The 22632-nt window shown below is 40.0% G+C and overlaps 1 protein-coding gene across 1 annotated transcript in view; it reads left to right on the top strand.

Moving 5' to 3' along the window:
- The window catches only part of fras1 (Fraser extracellular matrix complex subunit 1), a 262161-nt gene that overhangs the window by 3064 nt on the left and 236465 nt on the right, over nucleotides 1–22632 (top strand). The window contains exon 2 of the mRNA XM_054610644.1: nucleotides 1616–1647. Within this exon, the coding sequence (XP_054466619.1) occupies nucleotides 1616–1647 (32 nt within the window). The remainder of the gene's footprint in view (nucleotides 1–1615; nucleotides 1648–22632) is intronic.

Raw genomic sequence — 22632 nt, 5'->3', positions numbered from 1 at the left:
ACACTTTGCATAAACAAAATCTTAAATATAATCCATTTTCTTAATAAAATCTGCAAACTGGATTACAATGACTTCATACTAAAATAATGAAAATGATAAAATGATGCCTCAGAGTCAAGCAGAGAGTTAAAAAATGATTAAAATCTGAGATGAAAAATAGTTTTTTTTGTAACTGTTTTCTTGTTCACGATAAAGAGACAACAGTGTAAACATTCTCGCTCTCTGGTGTGAGAATCAAATCTGTAACTGTGCTCTTGTTTTGTGAATCCGTTGTGGTAAATGTTTACCTCCTTCTGTTCCCTCTTCCCTCCTGAGACGGCTCACGTTTCTCCCGTCTGGTTGCGTGAGGCTCAGACTGGCTGTGAGGCGTCCGTCCGTCCGTCCGTCTGTCGGTGTTTTCTAAACATTTAGCCTCAAATTGAGCAGAAATAATCATCAGCGCTCTGCCATTTCAGTGTAAAGGTCACATATTTGATTTATTTGAAGCCCTATGACACGATACGCTGCATTATAAATGTGGCTTGATGCTCAATTTACAGAGAAACAATCATTTCTGATTATGAGTTGTTATATCAGGTGTTCAGTCAAAGCAGGTAAAAGTCATAATCAAGGATTTAATGTGCCCTTATCATGAAATAAGTCTAGTTTGGTATTTTTTATAGATTACATTACCTGCAGTTTTGTGGGAACTTTCCCTTTAGAGATTTCTGCTAGCATTAGCAAAATGCTAACACATGCACGACATTCAGGAACATTTTATTCTTGCGTCTTTTCACTCGTGCCAAGGCGATGCCATCCATAAGTGTTGATGCTTTAACACTTATGGAAGCCAACTAACTATGATGTTTTTTACTAACCATAACCAAGTACTTTTGTTGCGTCTTTTGTTGTTGTTTTGTTCAAATTTTCTAGTATTTTCAAGTCAAACCTTGATGTTTTTTAACTAAACCTAATGAAGTTGCCTTACGGCCATTTTCCCTGAAACATAACGAGGTCTTGAGGAGGAAATTTGTCGATACAGTATGGATCCAAGCTCCTGTTCACACACAAATGTTCCTGAACTGCATATATACCTGTTTTAACATAGTCTTATTTGTTTACTTGTTAACCATATTTTTATTGTACATTTTCACATTTCTATTTTTAAATTATGACTTTATTATTACAAAGTTTGTCATTTACTGTAACGCACCAATGAATCACAAAGACAAATTCCTTGTATGTGTAAGATAATTGGCAATAAACATCTTCTGATTCTGATTCTGATTCTGATGTGTGAAAGCGACTTTTTATATAAAGAAAAATGTTTCATATGAACTCGTCAAACTCAATCAAACATTCAACAACTCGCTGAACATTCGTGGTCATATATGTAAATGTGAATCCCTGTAACATGTAACCTTTCCAAACGCTTTAAATCAAGGAGATTTTTCATTATTTGTTCTTGGATTATTCTCCTTTCTGGGATTTAGAATCTGTTCAGTCACTAATTTTCTCTCTGTCAGTGTAACAGCGACACACGCATGACACAGATGGTTGACAGCAACAGATTTACATAATCCCTGTGATCATGACTGGACTCTAACTCTCTCTCTCTCTCTCTTATTCATCACAGGAGCTTGTGTCTTGGAGGGATCGCTGTATGCGGTAGGTGAACCCGTCCTGTCTTGTCCTATTTCACCATCGCTGGTTTCACTGGCTAAGATTTCTTTCTCCGTCCGCTCTCAGAATTAGGATCTCGGGTCCGTGTGTGAGGCCTTAATGGGTATCTGCTCATGTATTATTCATAGGGGACATCACCAGGTTAGAACGACTGACGGGTGAAGTCTGTGTGTGTGTGTGTGTGTGCAGAGATAGGTGGTAAAAGCTGTGTGTATTATCAGGAGGGACTGCTGCGTAGATGTAGCAGAGAAGACGTGTCTCATCTATAATGCATGCCTCATTCTGACTCTGTGGACGGTAATGGCGACGAGAGAGAGCAGGATGCAGCTCGACGCCGCCGACGCCTCCCGCTGAGCCGTTCCACTGAAGGTTAGACTCTTCTTCAAAGTTTAGAAAGAAGAAGAAGTTTGTGTGATGAGCTTTGTTCTGCCGGGGATTGGAGAACATTCGGGGTAGTTGCTCTGAGGTGTGAGTTTTATTTTTTTGTTTCTTGTTCTTTTTAAAAAGCTGCTAAAGGATCATCACATCCCGACTCTGTGATGAGCGTTAATGTTTTTAAGTTTGTCGTGTTTTGGCTCGAGGCATCCACAGACGAGACGTGGCCTGGTTTCCTCCTGAGGCCTGACCTCCGTCAGACTGATAACCATGTGCTTTTAAAGTTTCAGCTGGAAAAAGTGCAGTTTGAGACTGAAATTATACCTTTTAGATTAATTTTTCATGTCGGAATCAAAGAAAATTAGCATTTATCCCAGTTTTTTAAAAACTTTAAATCGTTTTTTTTTTTACTTATTTATTATTCTTTACTGTGTTATTACTTATTTACTTATTTATAATACTTGTTTTTTACCATGTCTCGTGTTTGCACTATCCTCTCTGCTGCTGTAATCCTGCAAAATGTCCCGCTGCGGGACTAATAAAGGATTATTTTATTTTATCTTATCTTACTTCCTCAACTCACTGCAACAGTTTTGTGATTCGTTGATATCAACTGTCATCTGTTGCTGATACGTTTGAAGCTTCACAGCTACATCTTCAAGTGAAACTACTTCTCTTTAAACATTTGATATATTTAGATCGTTGTCCTGATCAATAAATTCAAAATTCCACCACCAGAAAAGAGGTCTAATGGCTGTCCAGAGTTTCTAATCCTAAAAACAAAATGTGTAAACCAGATTAAAGTGGAGGTTCTTTGTTTCCAGTGATGTTCTTAATGCTGTTTTCACCCTAAAACACTGAACACTGAGCAGTGAAAGACATCCGTCGTCACCACACGTTGATTCATCCGTCAGATTTCTCCGTTTCCTCTTTATTGGTCGAACCACAACTTTTAAAAGGAATGAAATTTGCTGTTGTGCACTTTACAAAAACACCACTTGTGTCTCGCTGTAACAACTGCTGATCTCTCCTAAAACAGCCTCAAACATGGTTCCCGGCAGGCAGACGCTTTGTTGGTTCCCATGCAGAGTAATGATGAACTCCTGCTGTGTTGTCAGCATAATTACAGTAAAAAAAAAAAAACATACCTGCAATCTTGTAAATGCAGGAGAACACATCCTGCCCCCCCGCCCCGGTGTTACTTATCCCCCGGCTTTGAAGGAGGGTAATTGTTGGAGCGAGGACGCAACGAGTCGGCGTTTTTAGGAGGGAAGAGGAGGAGGAGAAAGGAAAGGAGGAGGAGGAGGATTGTGGGGGGGAAAAAGGAGAGGGCATGGAGGCAGGTGGGACGTCCCAGCATGTTGGAACACAGTCGGGGGTGAAAAGAAAAAGGCCCTTCTGGAGTTCAAAGTGAAGGACTCGTCCGTCCCCCACCCCCCCGACACCTGGAGAGATGGGCAGATAGGAACGAATAGCAGATAAAGACACACCACACAGATTAAAGAGCAGAAACCCTCCGGCTTCTCTGTGTGGTGGAAACAAACCACAGGAGGCACAACAGACGGTGCAGGACGGCAGCAGTGTCCTCTTTCTGCTTTACATTTGATTGGTTTTGGCGTTCGGCTTGATTTATGCTCAATTATAACCACAAAGGTCATTCTGATAATGCTTTATAGATTAATTAAAAAAGGAACAATTATATATGTGAGATAACAGGCATATGAAAACAAAGCTTACACGCATGTTAGGGCAGTAAAACATTTTTTTTCATTTAAACTAATCTTTCCACACTTCTCTGTAGTGTGTGGAAAGATTAGATAAGGTTCTGGTTTTAAGTTTATGAATTAACATGCTCAGAATCAGAATCAGGTTTATTGTAAAGTCGGTTATTAAATGAATAACCGAGGAAATTGCTTTGGCGTTTGGTGCATAACAATAAACATATTAAGAGGAAATAAAAGAAAGTCAGGACCATAAATATAGAATCGAAAACAATTACAATACAAATATGAAAAAGATGCTTTAAAATGTAATATAACAAATATGTACAGCAAATTTCCCCGCTGCGGGACTAATAAAGGATTATTTTATCTTATTACAAAGAGAGACTTGTGCAGGTTGTGCAAAAAATAGTGGTCAGGAGATGTGCAAAAGTTCTCAGTAAAGAGAATATGTGTAATGTAAATAATCCTCATGTCTCATGTCTCTAACTCACATTACACCTTTGATTCGTCCGCTTTGTGCCGACAAAACCTACGACTGCTACACTCGCTCTCTACGGTCACAGTTTAGAGTTTCGAGTCATTGAGTTCACATGCAATTCAGAAAACAATCTGCTCTCTCCAGAAGGATGAATTCTTAAACCTGCTTTCAGAGAAAATAGTTTAAATAATGCAGATTTCTTTTTCCTATGAGAGTAAACTGTTTATTTAATAAGTGTTTTTCACTTACAGACATGTGCATAACAAATATTACAGACAGGGAAAGTATAATACAGTTAAGATCAGTGAGCTATGCATTCACAATAAGGTCGGGGGGGAAAGCTGATTACTGATCTGCTGCATGTATGTGCAGATTTACAGAAACCAGGTCACTGCGGTGCATGTAAACACATTCTCTGCTTACTGCATGACCTGCTTACTTAAACGTAAATGCAAGGATTGACAAGGAAAGAGAATATGGACTCAAAAAAACCATTTTATCGTTTAACAGTCAGGTCATTCATTACCTTATTTAGGTAATTAATTAGTCGTTACGACCCCCTAACACAGAATGTCAATCTTTATCCACACTGATTGAAGTTCATTATATGTGTGAGCTCTGCATACTTAATGAAGGAGGCACCACCTACATGTAGATTTTTGTCAGTTTTGGTATTTTATTAAAACAAAACCTGTTGGTTTGGCCTAAAAAAAGACCATATTGATGAAAGCAATGATTGATTCTTTACATGTGGGGAAATGTGTGAGATGGACTTAATTATTGGTTTTCTACTGACAAGTGTAAAGAGGCCAGAGGAGACGATGTCGGGCTGCGAGTCGTTAATCAGTCAGCTGTCTTATTGTCTGTGATCAGAGACACACAGGAGGATGAGCTCAGAGGAGGATCTTCTAAGTGTGAACTCTAAGTGACGTCAACCTCGGGTCATCCTTAACATCCAGATCCTGTCAGCTGATGTAAGCTTACATCATGTACTAAACACCACAAAGATACACAAAACAAGAACAAAAAAGATGCAAATCAACTACAAAGTGACTCAAAATGACTACAAAAATATGCAGAACGTCTACAAAAAGACACAGCACCACTACAAAAGAGGCAACATATCCACAATGACACACAAACTGACTACAGAAGGCTCAAAACTACTACAAATAAATGGCAAGACATGCACAAAGGCAGACCAAATGACCAAAAAAGAGACACAAAACAACTACAAAAGAGGCAAGACATAAATAAAGACAAAGACAAACACAGCAACTACAAAGAAACACAAAATGACTATAAAGAGACAAGAAAGACTACAAGAAGACACAAAAGGACTACAAAAAGGGGCAAAACATCTACATTAAAAACTAAAATAATTACGAAATAACACAAAACCACAAGAAAAACAGTGAAGCTCTCAGATTTTTGTACTTAGAGAGCAGATATTATAGAGAACAGATATTATATATTACCACAGCCTTTCTTAATTGAGAGGCATCAAACTAGTATAAGGCCTTTATGGAGAAGAAATGTTATGATATCTCATGCTTTAGTAAAATCCTCAACGTTACATAATAGAAAGTAAAAGTACTGTTGCTATATTCTCCTCCTACAATCCCATGTGTTCAGCCGTCAGTGAAGGACGTCTGGGCTCGTCAACATGCAGCACCATGTCCAAATATATCACCTGCCCCTCAGGGTTTGAATTCCTGGCATTGCGAGTCGCCGCTTCTGTAGGAATCAAAATGTAGGGCACCCCTCGAGAACAGCACCGAAGAGACCCCCGAGGTCCGGGCAGAGACAACCTGAACAGAACCTCAAAAGTCAATCTGTGACTGTGTGTCATAGAGAGGCTAAGTTTCTTCCTGTCTGGTTACGATCCTGAACTTTTGCTCCTGATTCAGGTTCATTGTTGAGCATTGAGAAGCTCCAACACAAAGACGTACTGATAAGCAGTTCTGAATTTGTAACTGTTTCTAAATACCAGTTTTTCCAATGTGCACTTTTGGAAATAACCTTCATAAGTTTCTTTCAAAGATATAATTATATATATCATTTCCATTTGCTGCAGCCTAGCAGAGCTTTTTTTTTTGTATAAGGTATGATTGATTCATATCTGCACAACTTTTGTTTAAATGTTGTCCCTACAGTGTGGAAAAGAAAGCCTTTTGCATAATGTCTCCGTTATTGAGAATTCAATTCTTGAATTTAAACTTTTCAGCACCGTCCCTTACATTTTCAAATTCTTCTTTAAAAAGACATGCTACATGGTACCATGATGGATTTTTTTGGGAATGTCCCACACTAAGTCAAACAGTTAAACAACAAAAAAAAGAATCCACAGGAGGCAGGGGGATACTTTACAACAAGTAAAGTTTACAAGATACACCTGAATGCACCATGAAGGTCGCTGCAGGTCTCTAAATCTTCTGCATCCAAAAAACAAACTGTAGTTTTCGGATTGTAGAATTCTGTTGTTTCTCCGTCGTCTCCGACTCCATCAGTGGCAAAAGTGTCTTTATAAAGCTACGCTGCGTCGTCTTTTATGTGTTAAATAGCATTTCACATTCATTTTTTAGTACAATTGGTCCTCACACTGGATGCGAATCGTACGCACTTAATAAGGCTAAATGGACTTTTGGTTCGAGGGTACCCTGATACAGATGTGAAAGCCTTCTTAAAGCAAGTCTAACATGACCCTGATCATAATAGAAATGAACTATAGGAGTCCTGGTAGTCTACATTGGCCAAGAAACCAGCCAAGGCCCCTTTATCAAAGGCTAACAAAGAACAAGAAACACTTTTACCTCCTGACAACGTTGCATAAACTAGTCCTGTTCAACTCTTAAACCAGGACCACTAACCCCTTAATCTTCTACGTGTGTTTGCAGTCAGTTTAACGCATGATGAGTTTCATCAGGGAGAGTTAACGGTTAACGTTGCTACGGGTAACAGCATTAAAATACCTGGAGCTCTGAAGTGGAACGGCGGTTAAATATTTGACCGTTTGAACAGACACCAACAAATCAGACAATCACAGTCAAGTATTCTAGTAATTAAAAACTTTTAAAACTTTTTTTGGACAGTGAAATAAAAATACCCCAAAGCAGCTGATGAAATAACATTCTTCTTATTAGTTTGTGTCCTTCTCCTCGTAGTACCTCCACCCTTAAAGCCAACCTCCGTATGTAACATATGTCACAGCCTCAGAGCACCGAGGGGATTTCTCAGGAAGAAAAAGAAAATCTTTGCATAACATTTCCTGTCACGAGTCAGAAAAACAATCTCAGCAGAACGTCTCGTTTCTGCCCGACACGCTTCACAACTTGAGTCTGAATAAAAAAATAAAAAAAACTCAAATTAAAAGTACAGTGAAGGCGAACACAGCGAGCTATTTCAGAAAAGCCAATCTCTGAGTCCCTCTGCGCTGAGGGACGATATCCTCATATCCATCCTCATTCTGCCCGCCGGGGGTTCGGCGGTGACGTATGATATTAAAAGCACTAATAGGATCGGACTGCTGTTGGACAGAATATGTATATTAGCAGAAGCTGCCTTTTTTTTTTATTCCAGGGCCCCTCGGTGGATTGGGGCTCCAGCTGTAGTGATAATTCCTCTGTGACGACCGGGTCGTTCACAGCGACGCTTTCTCCCCGCGGGGCTCTAAAAACGACCCATGTGATCAGAGGAGAAACCAGATCAGAACTCATGTCCCCCTGAAGGGATGAGGACATGCACCGAGGGAACACTCGAAGGACTACAGGGAGGGAGACGAAAAAAACCAAACTGAAGCTGGATCAAAGTAGTGAAGGGGAAAAAGACGGAGGAGGACGACAAAAACTTAAACAGGCCCTATGATGCATATTTTTATCTCCAGTTACAGTTCCAACATGTTTACATGCGTTAATGCCCATAATCCTCCTTGTTTTCTCATCATTCTGTCCTGCAGCACCTCTTCTCACCTTCTCTCTGAAACGCTCTGTTGTAGCGCTTGCTCCTCCCTCCAGAAAACAAAGTCTGCTCTGATTGGTCAGCTAGCCCGCTCTGTTGTGATTGGTCAACGTTTCACATTTCAAAAATACCTTATGCTCCGTCTCTCTATTTTGTTGTTTGAGGGCCAAACTAGCCGGAAGGAGTTTTACGTCACTTCTGTAACATTATGACCTCATAAAGTTACATTGTGACCTCATAATGTAACATTGTGACCTCATAATGTTACATTGTGACCTCATAATGTTACAGAAGTGAAGGAGATAATTCAATGGAGCCGTTTCAGGAGCTCAGGAGCTTCTGAGGGGGAGGGTAACTTATTTTAGGCGTGGACTTCAGGATTTACACTCTATGGACCTTTTACATGTACAAGAATATATATTACACACTAAAGAAGAGGGAAAAAGTGGAAAAGCATAATAGGGCCACTTTAATACGTTGTTACGTGGTGCTGTACTTTTGTAGGAAAACGCTCAAAAACTGAGGAGAAACTTTTTAGTTAGATATCATACAAACTACTGTATGAGGACACGTTGTCTTTTGGGGACATTCCTGGTAGCAAATCATCATGAATGTGTTTGTATTTGCTCTTTTCAGCGATTTCTTGTTATTGCTTCTTTGTAGGAGAGTTTATAAAACGAAAAACACTTATATTTGTAAGTGACCAATATTTTAAGATAATGGTTTATTGAATTTCAGCGGATTCTATGAGCATGTTGTGGTGTTTTGCAAAATTAATAATTCTGAGATTTCTTTTTAAGTATAAACCAACAAAATTAGGTATTGAAGTTCTCTTGTTTTGGCATCTGTGATGGAGCGTTTTACTGCCCTACATGTCAATGTATTATATGTGTTTTTTTAGAAGAAACATTTTTCCTTCTTATATGTGACTCTACATACAGTCACCATATTGTAAAATCAGTCTTGTGATATGATGAGTCAGTGAAAGAAAGAGACTTTGATTTAGTAAAAAAATGCCACAGGTTTTTGGAGATACATTTTTATCAGATTCGAGTGAATCTTAGGGACTTTATTGAGAGTTTTTCTTTTTTCTGTCGCCTCAGTATTGATGTAACTTTAGACTCAGATGGAGGTTTCAACTTCAGCCACCCTCCAAAGTCGTGTCAAGGGTGGAGGCAACTCCACTAATGAGTTATGAGTTTTACGTGATATCATTTCTCCAAATGTACAGCCATCCTCTCCAAGCCCAGCACGTCCTGTTCCTCCCCGTTGGACTGTATGTGTGAACATCCCGTCATAATGAAGTGAGTGCCTCTCCAGCCGCGCTGATGTCCTGAGAATAGCGAGCGGCTTTTCAGAATCACAGAAATACATCATTTGAAGACTTTTCCATTCGTGGCTCTACCACATCTGAATTATTAACTGGCCCGCGGCTGTGAAGTGCCTCCACTAGCTGCTCTTTTTCAAGAGGCTTTTTAAAGCTAAACTGCTTCTTGCGTCTTGGATCCCTCTGTACTTTTTGAGCCGGAGCAGCAGTTTCCCATTTGTTTTTGCTTGAGGGAGAGACGGAATAAAACACAGCGTTGTCCATCAGCGAGGAGGGTTTTAGGCTGCACGCCTCCAGACTTATTCTGTAAGGTGCTACAGGTTATAATTCATTAAATGATAAAAAAAAATCCCAAGTAATGGAAAAGTTTCTTGTAATGCAGATAAATGCAAACAACACTTATCGTTTCTCACTAAAACAACATTAACTCTAAAAGTGTGGATACATCTGACTTTTCATGTTTCAAAGTCTGGTCTTTTTCCTTCAGCTCTCTCTCTGAAGTTTAACTTTTTTAATGTTCCATTTGTCATTTCATGCTTAAAACATGCAGCTGAAATAAATATTGTGTCGTTCAGGACCAGAGAATAAAGTTTTGGATGATGTGACAGAAGCATGTAGCTGTCGTACAGTAGCTTGGTGCAGACGTGTCCATTAGACATGAAAACACTGCAAAAGAGTGACATGACAAATAACATTAGTTTTTTGCAACCAATGAACAGAAGTTATAATATTTGGAATGCCGAGGAGTGACGTAGAGACGCCATATACATCTCTGGTGTCGACCTGTCAATCAGTATGTAGCCCCGCCCTAAAGCATCCCCTGCTTTATGGTCTGTTTGACTCTAAATGGAGCATCATTTACTAAATGAACATCATGCTGTATTGAAGAAGACTTGAAACTAGAGATTGAGACCATAAACTCATGTTTACAATGTTTACTGAGGGAATAAATCAAGAGAGAAGTAGAGTCATTTTCTCATAGACTTCTATACAACCAGAGGAGTCGCCCCCTGATGGACACTAGAGAGAATGCAGCATTTAGAAACTTTCGCATTGGTTTCACTTTGCAGAACAGGAAGTTGCCGCCTACCAGAAATGTTTTATTCACACATATTTTATTGGCCGGTGTAGTTTGCTGCTGGACTTTGTTGAATTACATTTGTTTTGTGGACGGCGTTGCATTTACTTTCTCTCTGTGTCGGCCCCCCCGCTGTGGGTTGTCACGCTGAAATGATGGAGGAGGCGTTTTTTTTTTTCATGTTGCCGTCTGGGGGCGGGGGGGTGAATGTTCAGCCAAGACAAACTGAATGAAGACGAGGTTTATGAGCTGCAGCTACATCTGATTAAAGGCTTTAATCAGCGTATTTGGAAATAACCTCCTCCATCTTTGGCTCTAACGACCCCTCAGAGGGCCCTGATCCTCGGGTTGAGACCCTGTCCCACGCCTCGGCGCTGCTGCCTCGGCGCTAAATGAGAGACTTCGCCGCTGCTCCTCGACTGGAACTAAGCCTTTTCTATTTTTTCTGGGTTTTTTTTTCCCCTTTTACACCGGCTCTCTACTGGTGGAGTGAAGTGGAGCGACCTTTGGCAAACACCCAGCTGCTGGGCTAATGGGCAAACAAACAAGCTAGCTCTTTCTCATCAACACCCAAGACCCCCCAAGACCCCCTTATCTCTGCTCATCATCATGTGACCCCCCACACCCCCACACCCGACCCTGCAGGCTACCCCGTTGTAGCTTTGACAGTTTCATCGCAGAAGGTCTGGGAGGTCGTCAGGTCCTTTTGTCTCTCGCTTCATTCAGCGTGTTTGATTCAAGCATGTTGGCCTCTAATCTGTAAATACCCCCCCAACACTTTTCCAACCCGTCTGTGCCCGCAGGCTCTCGGAGCTACAAGTGTTTAGACAGAGAAGCGTTAAAACTTGAGCCAAGTCGTCCATGTTCACACACGCTGCAACCTCACAATCCACATGACTCATTTTTATTTTATTTTTTTAACTCATGCCGGGTTTCCCTCCTGCGTTCTGTCCTGAATGAGAACATCTTCAGGGACGACGGCTTCTTTTGTCTGTGAGGAAACGCTGAAGGGATTCAAGTAGCTCTGAAGAACGAGAGCACACAAGGGAGCTTTTTTTTTTTCTTGAATTACATCATTATTTCATTCCGTCTCTCGAGTGTCTCTGTGAGATTTTAAAAGATGTTATTATGTTTTATTCCACGAATGCACAAAGTTTATACCAGTTTTTTTTTGTCATCTGGGATCTTAAATAAGAGGTAAAAAAATAACTAAAGGCTTCGTTAATACATCACTCTAACATGTGAATTAAGCCTCATTCACAGCTGACACTTTGAAGTTCTGAGAGTGTACTTTAAAGTCTTTGTACTGTGTTATCTGGCTTCACATTCTGGTCTTGTTCAACATTTTGAAGGCCTTTATGCTTAATGAATTGTGAAGTTCTCATTTGTTCATTTCTGGTGGCATTTGTTTGGCAGAAAAGTTTTATTGGGAGAAGAAAGGCTCTAGTTGTGGATAAAAAATAATAAAATGTATAAAAGAAAACGCTAATGGTACAGTTATACGCTTTCAATTCATTAAGTGAATCTACTATCTACTATACAAGTAGGAGAAGATCCAGATGACTTTCTCTTGGTAGTTAAAGGTTAAAAAAAGAATTCATATGCGGACCCAAAATCTTCTCCTCGTGGCCCTCTGGGAGGCCGGAGCCACAGGTTGAGAACCAATGCTGATTCAGAAGGACTCTGATTTCATGTAAAGTTTCAGATGAGAGAGTCAGATTATCCGATTATCTTTAAGTCCGTGCTCATTACAACGTCAGCCTCTTTACGACAAAGAATGAAGCCGATGATGACAGACTGCTGTTGGATTGATCTCTGTCCCTTCCTGGCTCTTTGTTTGAAGCTGTAGATTTGCGGCGGCGTGTTTATGAAAGTAAATTTGACTCAACCTTTCGCTGACGTTTTCTTTGCATCCTCTCGTTGGATTGAGAGTATTGAGTTTAGCGGGTCAAAGGGGGCTGGATATTTACATTTCCCAGCCGTCCTCGCACACTCAGAGATGTTGAGATTTTCAAACAAAAGCTTTATTTATTCAAGAAGGGTGGACTTGACATGAAGACTTTGGATTCATCTACAGAGATTGGTGTTGTCAGAAATCACTAATATACTCTACAGTGTGTAGTAACCAGGGGTGGAACAAGTATTCACATCCTTTAATGTAGTGAAAGTACTAATAACACACTGTACAAATACTCCACTACAAGTAAAGTTCTGTATACTTAAAGCTACTACAAGGAACTTTCATTTTGTGTTGTGTGTTTTAACTGGTCCTGAACCAGTCTCAGTTTAGTCCTGATCCTCTATAGACCTCCATCAGTAAACCAGACCATCAGAGAGAAGATCGTCTGTTTCTATAAAGTTATTCTTAAAGCTCGTCATCGGAGCCACCGGGTCGGATTCTGGAGAAACCAGATGAAATCATGAAGGTTCACCAGAAACTCCTTCAGCTCAGACTCCAGCAGAGACCAGTCCACTGTGGACAGACCCAGATCCAGCAGAGACCAGTCCACCGTGGACAGACCCAGATCCAGCAGAGGTTTTGTAAAGGGAGTCTGGTGCTCAGAAACACTACCACTTTTGTCCACAGGGACCGCCAAAATCAACACAAAATGAAAGTTCCTCATAGTAACTTTAAAGTAAAAGTATTTATAGTCCAGTAAATCTTTCCTCTCAGGGTTTTACTATGATGTTTTTGCAGCATTAATGTATATGTTGCAATTTACCTACCTTGGCTAGTTTATCTACAGCAATGTATCATATTCTATAAGATCATCATATGTTTCCGTGCTACTGACAGATATTTCAAACCTGTAACCTTCAGTTTTCTTTCAGATCTGCTTGAAGTTGCTCAACGTGTCATTTCAGAATCCAATTCCCACGACTTTTTTCCAAACTAGACCTTTTTCTTCTCAAACCAGCACCATTAGATTTCTCTAAATGACAGAAGGAAACCCCTCTAATGGTCACCTTCCTCAGCGTCTAATCCTTTGACCTTTTTTTCCCTTATAAAGACACTTGATGTGTCTGAAGCCAGTCCGGCTGAAACTGAGCGCTCACTCTCCGGTCTGTTTGAGTGATCTTTGAACCCTAGTTAGAGAGGGAACATGCCGGGACTGGTTTTATTACAGGCCAGTCTGAGGTCTAAAAGCTCCCGTCTCTTTTGTTCTGCCTGTGAAAGGAACTGCGTTGACAGAATTTAACATAATGTGAGGCCTCGAAGCTTTTAAGTGCTCTGATAGCTCTGTAGTTCTGCCCTGAGGGAGTAAAAAAAAAGCACATTTAAGGATGAATTTAACTGAAATATGAGCTACGTTTGACTCCAAGCAATTAGTCAGAATGTGATCGATAACCAAGAGTTGGTTTTTTGAGGTGACCCTGTTTGAACCCGCGACCACCCGGTTCATTGTTCCGTCCTGGTGTGAAACAACAAACGCCGTTTCACTGAATGAGTCCGTTAAACGTCGCCTCATTGTCCGGACGACGAGGCTCTTTTGTCTCCGTCATTACTTCGGGCTGTAAAGAGATTTGTGTGACGAAAACAAAAGGACATTTTTTAAATTCCTTTGCGAGGCGCCATAAAGAGGAACTGAGAAGTTGTCTGCACGATGTTTGGGGAACTCATCAAGACACCAAATATTCATCTTTTAGCCCTTATTACGAATAAGACAATATTCCTAATAAGCTGTTTAAATGGCTAATGAAAATGACTTTAATCACTAACATTCCCTTTTACATGTAGCCGTGCATATTCAGATTAACGTAAAACGACCCCACGACTTGTACGTCTAACGGCTACGTCTTTTTCCTTATTCTTCCCAGCATCATCTGGTCCATCTGAGCAGTTTGTGGCATTGTCATCCTCAGCAAATTCCACGTTCACGCCATTCATCTTCTATGTTTGACGGGTTGATGCGTTAACACGTGAAATGACGCTTGAGCCATTTTGCTTCTTTGCGTCAAATTATATTTGTTTTTTTCATAGTTTTCAGCGGTTTTGGACTTGTTGGACCGTGTGAACTCAGCCTCTCTCTTTCATTCCTTGGACCACCTTCTTAAAAAGGTCGGTGTTGAGATATTTGTTCATATCCAAAAACTTGTTGATATCCAAGTCCCTCATGATGTTTAACAGTAGGTGTGTTTCTCCTCCCGACCAGAAATGTTGACTTTTCTTTTGGGCATTCATTTCTACTCCAGCTTTGCCAACTATTGGCTTGTTGGTTTGTGTCCAACACACAAGACTAGAGCTGCTCGTAAACAGAAAAGAGTCTGTTTGTCGCAAGTTTCCGTAAAAAAAACCCTATTGAGACTCATATACACGTCCCAAAAAAATGCTCCCAAAAACTGAATACTATCAACATATCCCACATGTTTTAATCAGAAAATGCTCCATTTGGAATAAAACCTAATTCTGAATATCCAAACAGAATATGATGAATTTTGTCATATTCTCAATAATAATGGAATATGAGTTTGCATGTGAACGTTAGTCCGTGTAACATCAAGTGTGTGAAACAATATGAATGTGTGTCTCACAGGTGAATATATGCTCAGATATGATAACCAGCAGCTGATAACAAAGGCTTTTGTCTCCGAGCCAGAACGTGGAATGAATGTTTGATGAGCTGCTGTGCAACATGATGGGGGGGGATGTGATTTTCTTTTGATATGCCGACGGAACATCGAATCATTTCGGTGCGATTAAACCGTGTTGTGAAGCCGCCGCTCTTATCGCAGCGTTTATGTAATAGTGTAAAATTACATTACATATCTTTTTTTTTTTTTTTTTTTTTTTTTTTTGCTGAGTCAGCTGTGCTGCTCGGTGACACCCTCTGGGCGTTTGACAGCTCGTCTCCGGCGGGCTGTCGGGGGTTTTATTGAGGGTATCAAACCACCGTGGCGATGCTGCTCAGTGGGGTGTCTGTTGTTCTAGTGACAGGCAGGCAGAAGTCCTGGAGTTAGATAGTTTAGTGAGCTAAAGCATTGAGGTACTTTCCATAAAGCAGCCATGTCTCGTAACAAATCACGTTCCTGTAAAATGAAACATTGTGAATTAGATTTGAGGGAAACATTTTATGTCTTGGATTCATTTTGCTTTTGATGCATCAGAAATAAGTTTTTAAATGAGTCTGTGGAGGGTTGGTTACAGAAGAGGTCAGGGTCAAAGAACACAAAGTGTAAAAGAAGTAATTTAGTTGCTTAAATATAAGCAATTTGTAGTTTGTTGCCTAAATATGACCAAGCTGTAACTTTGTTGCCAAAACATGACCAATTAGTAGTTTTGTTGCCTCAACAAAGTAGTATTGTTGCCTAAACATAACCAAATAGTTATTATGTTGCCTTAACATGAACAAGTAGTAGTTTTGTTGCCTAAAATTAACCAAGTAGTACTTTTGTTGCCTGAAAGTAACAAAGTACTTTTGTTGCCTAAACTTGACCAAGAAGTAGTTTTATTGCCCTATCATGAACAAGTAGTACTTTTGTTGCCTAAACATGACCAAATACTTTTGTTGCTTCAAAATATTAAAGTATTAGGTTAGTTGCCTAAACACAACCAAGTACTTTTATTTCCAAAACTCAACTAAGTACTTTTATTTTCTAAACATGACCAAATACTTTTGTTCCCAAAACATGAACAAGAACTTTTTTTGCGTTTTGTTTAGTTTTGTTTCTATGTCATAGTCATTTCAAGCGTGATGTTTTTTTACTAAACCTAACCAAGTAGTTAAAAGCGTTTTTTTGTTTTTGTTTGAATTTACAACATTAACCTTGTGTTTTAAAAAGAGACCGTAATCCAGGAGGAAATGTGTTCTCATCGTAAAAGTAATGAGATTGCAGTTTAGTTGTATGGGAACATAAGTTTAGGAAACAGAGTTGCTTAGAGGTCAACTTGTGAAGCTTTTTAGGTTTTTTTTCCTTATATGGAAATATGAGAAGTAGAAGACTGTCAGTATGTCTACTTCTACTGAATATCAGCCGGAGATATGTGACATTAAAAACATCAACAGCTGTTCTTGTGTTGAAGCACCTCCTTCCCCCAGTTTCTCATAATAGCTTTTTCCTGCTCTTAAAGTATTACTCATCTCAAGAAATGACAGAGATAAGTACAATACAGCCCATAAAGACCTAATACTTATTGTTGCACAATATGTTCCATTTCTCAAAACACAGTTTTTATCTGACATTTCAATCACTGATATTGTTTTTACCCTTTAAGTCTGCTTCCTTTTCCATGTACCTTTTCACTGTAAAATACCAGACTTTTTAAAGGAACAGATCAGTAACTGCTTTAAATCCCAATATATTTCCCTTATCTTACATCCTAAAAGTTGTTGAATCTTCTGCAAGGAGATGCTTATCAACGGTACACTGTCTAGGTTCTCATGTGACGAGCAGAACTCAAAAGATAAGAAAGTGGAAATCTGCTGATTGTGCATCTAAATCCAAACAATACACGGTTAAGAAAAACAATCTCACCACTCAAGGCCCTTTTAGTAGTCTTTGATTGTACAGTACCAGTCAAAAGTTTGGACACACCTTCTCATTCAATGGTTTTTCTTTATTTTTATTTTTTTTTTTCTACATTGTAGATTAATATTGAAGACATCCAAACTATGAAGGAACACATATGGAATTATGTGGTAAACAAACAAATGCTCAACAAACCAGAATATGTTTTATATTTTAGATTCTTCAAAGTAGTTGAATGAGAAGGTGTGTCCAAACTTTTGACCGGTACTGTATCACAAGAACTTCTTCTGCAGATGAAGTTTGGCCCGTGCTCATGTAGTTGTTGATGCATATCATTTTTTGAGAAGCCTTTAAAAAGTTCTCCAAACAGCCACTAAAGAGACCGTGACGTTGTTTCCTCAACTCTAATTATTAATTTGTTTTCAGTGCAATTTTCACCTGCAATAAACAGCAAAATCTCATAAATTTCTAAAATAAAAACATAAAATAATGACACCTAAATAACAATTAAGTTAATCTCTTCTTCAAGGACTCCTGATGGTCCACGGTGCTCAGTTTGGGAAACATTGTTTTTTGCTATACGGTTGCATGAATGCTGCATGGATTCTGTATTATTTTCTTCACTCAGGGCTGAATCAGAGAAGATAAAGTGCTGCAGGATGTCGATTATCACAGAGAGAATGAAACAAGCCTCACAAGCACTGATTTCTGGATTCAGCAACAATAAACGATGGCTGCACGTGAACCAAAACCTAAAAATAAACACATTTTACTGTGATTTACCCTCCTGTCGTGTTCGGGTCAAATCCGACCGATTTACAGCTTTAATCAATCATAAATATTGTGTTTTGGAGTTTGGATCGATCAGGGCTAAGCTATGCTAGCATTGTAGCTACTCCATCAACACTCAAAATAATCTGCTTTATGGTTTATGCACATACAAATACACATAGTTTTGTCCGGTCTTAGTACAATTATGAAGGACTATAATAGAGCTAATAGAGCTCTAGAATCCTTCTTCTTGTAAATTTAGCTTCCTCTCCCTCCGTAATGTCATAAAATAAAGCACCCATTTAACATCCGTCAGTTAATTCTGCACATTAAACGGTACATCATGCACAGAAAATCTGCGGCAACTTCAAAGTTTGGACCCTTAAGGCAGCAGGGGAGGCGCTATTCTTGTCTCCGCGGGGTTAAAATGCCACCAATAAGCCTGGAGGGACAGTAATAGCGGGGCCATTACTGCTACTCAGCACCGTGCACCCCCCACGTCTGAGCATCCTTTATCTTGTCCACTGGAAATAGCACCGGGCCCCCGTCGTGCCCCCTGCTCGCTGTGTTTTCGGCCTCAGCAGGCCCTTGGAGCCTCCGCCGGTAACGGTTGTAGAGAGGTAAACACAGTCTCCCCTTCGTCGCCTCCCACCTTCCCTCCCTGGCTCAGAGGCCCAGTAATCATTAATCCTGAGTATAAACTGTGCCTCAGTATCGACCGGCACGTTTGCTTCAGGAGCTGCAATATCCCTCCTTCTTCTGCTCCTTGTTTCTTCACTCCTCCACCTTCCAATTATAGAGTAGAAACTTTAGAAAGTATACTAAGTGCATTACAGATTCCCATCAGCTAAAGAAGGAGAGCAACTTATGGAGCAGGATAAAAGGAAGGAAATAAACATGCAAAAACAAAATAGAAACATTTTCTGCAGTTTATTGCAAATTGAATGTGCTTTAAGTATTAATAGATGTCAGATAAAGTGCCGCCAAAGAAATAAAGAACTCTTCTTTGCTGATGACATTCTGCTGTCTCTGATGTCATCGTCTCTTTTTGATGGCTGCTCTTGAAGTCTCAGAAATAAGAAGTATCTTTAATAATAATGTTGTTTTTCGTGACTATAAATACGGCAAAAACAAACACAGGGCGGTAAGGAATTCATGTAGGGTGGGTCAAACAAAAACGGGTCTTCTCTTAACCAGGAGACCGATGTTCGTGCCACATGGGAAACGATAGGTCAACGTTGATTTATACTTAAATAAATAGTTAATTTAGCCCAAACAACGACATTTTCCTAAACCTGACTCAGAACTTCTGTTGCCTAAACCTAGATAAGTTGTTTCTTGGGAATACGGAAGTTTATTTTGAAAGGACTGTATGTATTTAACGAACGGAAATTGACACTTGTTGCTGGACTTTCGCAGGAAATGAGGAATAACTTTTTGCATGACATCACACGAACCCTTTTGTAATGGTACTAAACTTACCTTTAAGCCAGAATTATTTTTTTTTCCTAAACCTAACTCAGTGTTTTTTGTTTCCGACTTGCAATGTTTTTATAACGTAATGTCGTCCCCAAAAAGAAGTCGTTTTGAAAGACAATTCCCGTCCCTGTACACAAAACCAATAGATTACATTTCATTGTAATTTTCTGAACAATAGTGGTACATTTTTGTGCATGTAAATGTGAGTAAGAAGCTCTTCACTCCAGCTAGATTCACGATGTACCAGTTTTAATGCTTAAACACTTAGAGCAGGCGTAGAGTTGAGTGAAATCCTCCTCAGAGCCCTAAACAGACGAGGAAACGCACTAGGAGGAGTTAAAGATATCTCACACTGCGCTTCAAACAGCCACTTTAACTCTCAATGCTGCAATTAGCGCTGCAGCGGAGCGGCAGTGATGTAACGTCGGGGGCGTCGCACAACATCTGGACCCCGAGCTCCTATTAAAGACCATCTCCACTGTAATTTGTCAGGGAACAGCAGTTAAAAAAAGCAAGGTGAGGTGGAAAAGAAAAGAGAGGCGGGGCTTCTGGTTACCTGTCATTAGTCGACTGAGCCATTCATCTCTCTGGCATGTGTGAGGAGGAAGAGGAGGTGGTGGGAGGAAGAAAAAAGAGAAGGAGTCCACATGGACACTGAGACGCCTTGGTTTCCTGCTCACATGTACAGGAGCAGCGATCGATGCTGGAGAGGAATCGATCGTGCTGATAATAGTCTGCATGAGAGGAATCTTACAGTCTGAGGCAGGTCACAGTGAAGAACATGAACAATGGCAGCCGAGTCCTCTCCTTGACTTTGGTTAGAGTCTATAATAAAGGAGACCTAAGAGCTGTGGACGGAGAAAAGATCTTATTGGTGATGGTTCATACTATATTAAAGACCAAGCAGAGGAGGAGAGTTTGCACACAGAGAACAAATGTTTTCATGCACTGTGAAGTAAAAAGAAAGACGTTCTCCAGAAGCTGCAGAGTCACTTCAAGCTTTCTGAGGTCACAGTTGATGGACACAAACACACGCAGCGACACTTCACTAGAACTGTTCACAGAAAAGCTACTTTTTTTGATGTGGGAAGAAAAAAACAACGCAGAACAGACTTTCAGTGCATGAAGAGAATGAAAAATATGACTTCCTGTGTCTTTTCCCGACCTCGATCAAGGAAAGATGTGAAGGAGAATTTATAATGACAAAGGAAAGTTATTATTTATACCACAGACACAAAACCATCCATGGTTTATACACATAGTTTCATTCAGTCTCTGTGCAGTAATGAAGTACTATAGTAGAGCTATGATCGCTACAATCATTTCTTCCTCCGTTTCTGATTCAACAGCAACAGGACCTCAGTGATGACAGGAGAATCTCACTGCTGAAAGGCTTTAGCAACACAGCTCATTTGCATAATTTGAACGTAACCAAAGAGTTTTGCTTTTGCATTTGGAGGATGTTTTGCGATCTATCTATAGTGCACAATTTAACAGCGCTGACGGATGTTATTGACCCTTTGGTGAAGGATGGTGCAGTGTTCCCGTTGCTAACGGAGATAAGACGGGAAGCACTGCAGCTCCTTTCCTTTGCATTTAGAGAACTCGACCAGCTCTTTTCATTTCACTTTTCAAGAAACCTTCCTAAGAAATAATAAAAACACTGTTTGCCACTTTGTCACGTTCCGATGTCTGGATTATATTGACAATCTTTATGCTTTAACGTAGCTACCATAAGGTAAACTTGTTGTTTCTCGTGCCTCGCAGTTACAGCTGACTTTTTCGACATTCAACCACAAAGACTACAATCTTTGTGGTGTCTGAACATAACTAGGTGTATTGTGTATACCAAAGTTGTTGTGAATCTGCAGGACGATAAGCAGCAGCAAAACTTCTTCAGGCAATGTTTGCTTTTGTATGCCTCAAAAAAAAAAACCATAAACAAAATACTTATTTAGCTGCTTTAAAAGGGAGGATATTATATTGAAAAGTAAATATCCATAAACACTTTTGTGACTTGGGAGATTAACGTTTATTAATAATATTTCCTCATGATAGAAAACATAACTGGCGGCATTTGCTTTTTGCTAATTAGTAGCTTATAAATGAAAGAAACACTCATTCTACATCCTGAGTACTGAACATTAACTACCTCCTCTGTTTTAGAAAAGTATTAAAAGAAGTTTTGTTCAATATCAGTGCAAGGTTTCGCACATTTTCTCAAACACTTTGTTCCTGGATTCTCTCTCTCTCTCTCTTTGGGGTATCACACTCTTTGCGTTGCTCTTACGTTTCTCTCCTCATATGCACTTGTTCTTTTTAAAAGCCTTAAAATGGGTCGTTAAGGAGAAACGTCTCAACAGAAATCTATCGTCAGTCTGGGAGTTTATCCATTTACAGAAGAGAAATCAGCACTTTGAAATGCAATCTTAAAAGTGTCTTCTTTTTTTTATTTCTCCTGAGGGAGTTTAAGGAGAAGAATTCAGCTGTAATGATCCTAAAATGAAAGAAACGAGAGAGAGGCAGATCCTTCAGTGTCGTGTTTGAAATCACCACCTTCAAACTCATCCAGACAGGTTTAACGTGTTCCCATTCATCATCCCTGTGAGATAAACAATAAAAAGATCCATTCCTGTCTTCTTTTTTATTGCTAATCTTCTAGTTTTCTCTCGTTTTAGTTTTTATTGTCTACAAAGCACTTTGCAGCTCCGCAGTAAATGATCCTTATTAGCATTAGCGAGCTAGCACAAGGCATCTAGCAACACAGATCCTCTGATTTGCTTTGGATTAGTCTTTTAAGTGTAGGAGTAAGCAGGAAATGTGATTAAATTGAATTCACACACAGGCTTCGCTCGGTTCAGATGCTCGTGTCGACTGATTTCTTTACTGACGGAGTTGAACTTTACTCTCGGTTCTCGCAGTTTGGCTTCGTTTACGGCGTTTAGAAGGAAAGAAAGGCCCTCTGTGACCTCCGAGAAAGGCCCGACGTCGACACAGTCCACCTCACATGAAAAGACCAGTAGAATGGAACAGGTGACAGCAGGGCAGAGGGCTGAGGAGGCGGAGGCCACTTGTTGTTTTCTTTTCGGGGGGGGGTGCTTTGGGTCGTGTCAGAGGGCAGTAATGCTTTAACTGTCGGATTAGGATGTCCAACCTGTGGCCCAAAGCCTCTTAAAGGGGGGAGTGTGGTGGTTTGTCACGTACTGGGGCCAAACCCACGGTAATTTGTGACGATTAGTGAGGAAGAGGAAGGGGGAGGAAGGGGGAGGAGGAGAGAGACTGACGATGCACTTTTATAAATGATGCCTTCAGG

This window comes from Anoplopoma fimbria, chromosome 13 (genome assembly GCF_027596085.1).
Source record: "Anoplopoma fimbria isolate UVic2021 breed Golden Eagle Sablefish chromosome 13, Afim_UVic_2022, whole genome shotgun sequence".
In the NCBI taxonomy this organism is placed as follows: Eukaryota; Metazoa; Chordata; class Actinopteri; order Perciformes; family Anoplopomatidae; genus Anoplopoma; species Anoplopoma fimbria.
The sequence above is the reverse complement of the archived record's forward strand: the minus strand, read 5'-3'. Positions and strand labels throughout refer to the sequence as shown.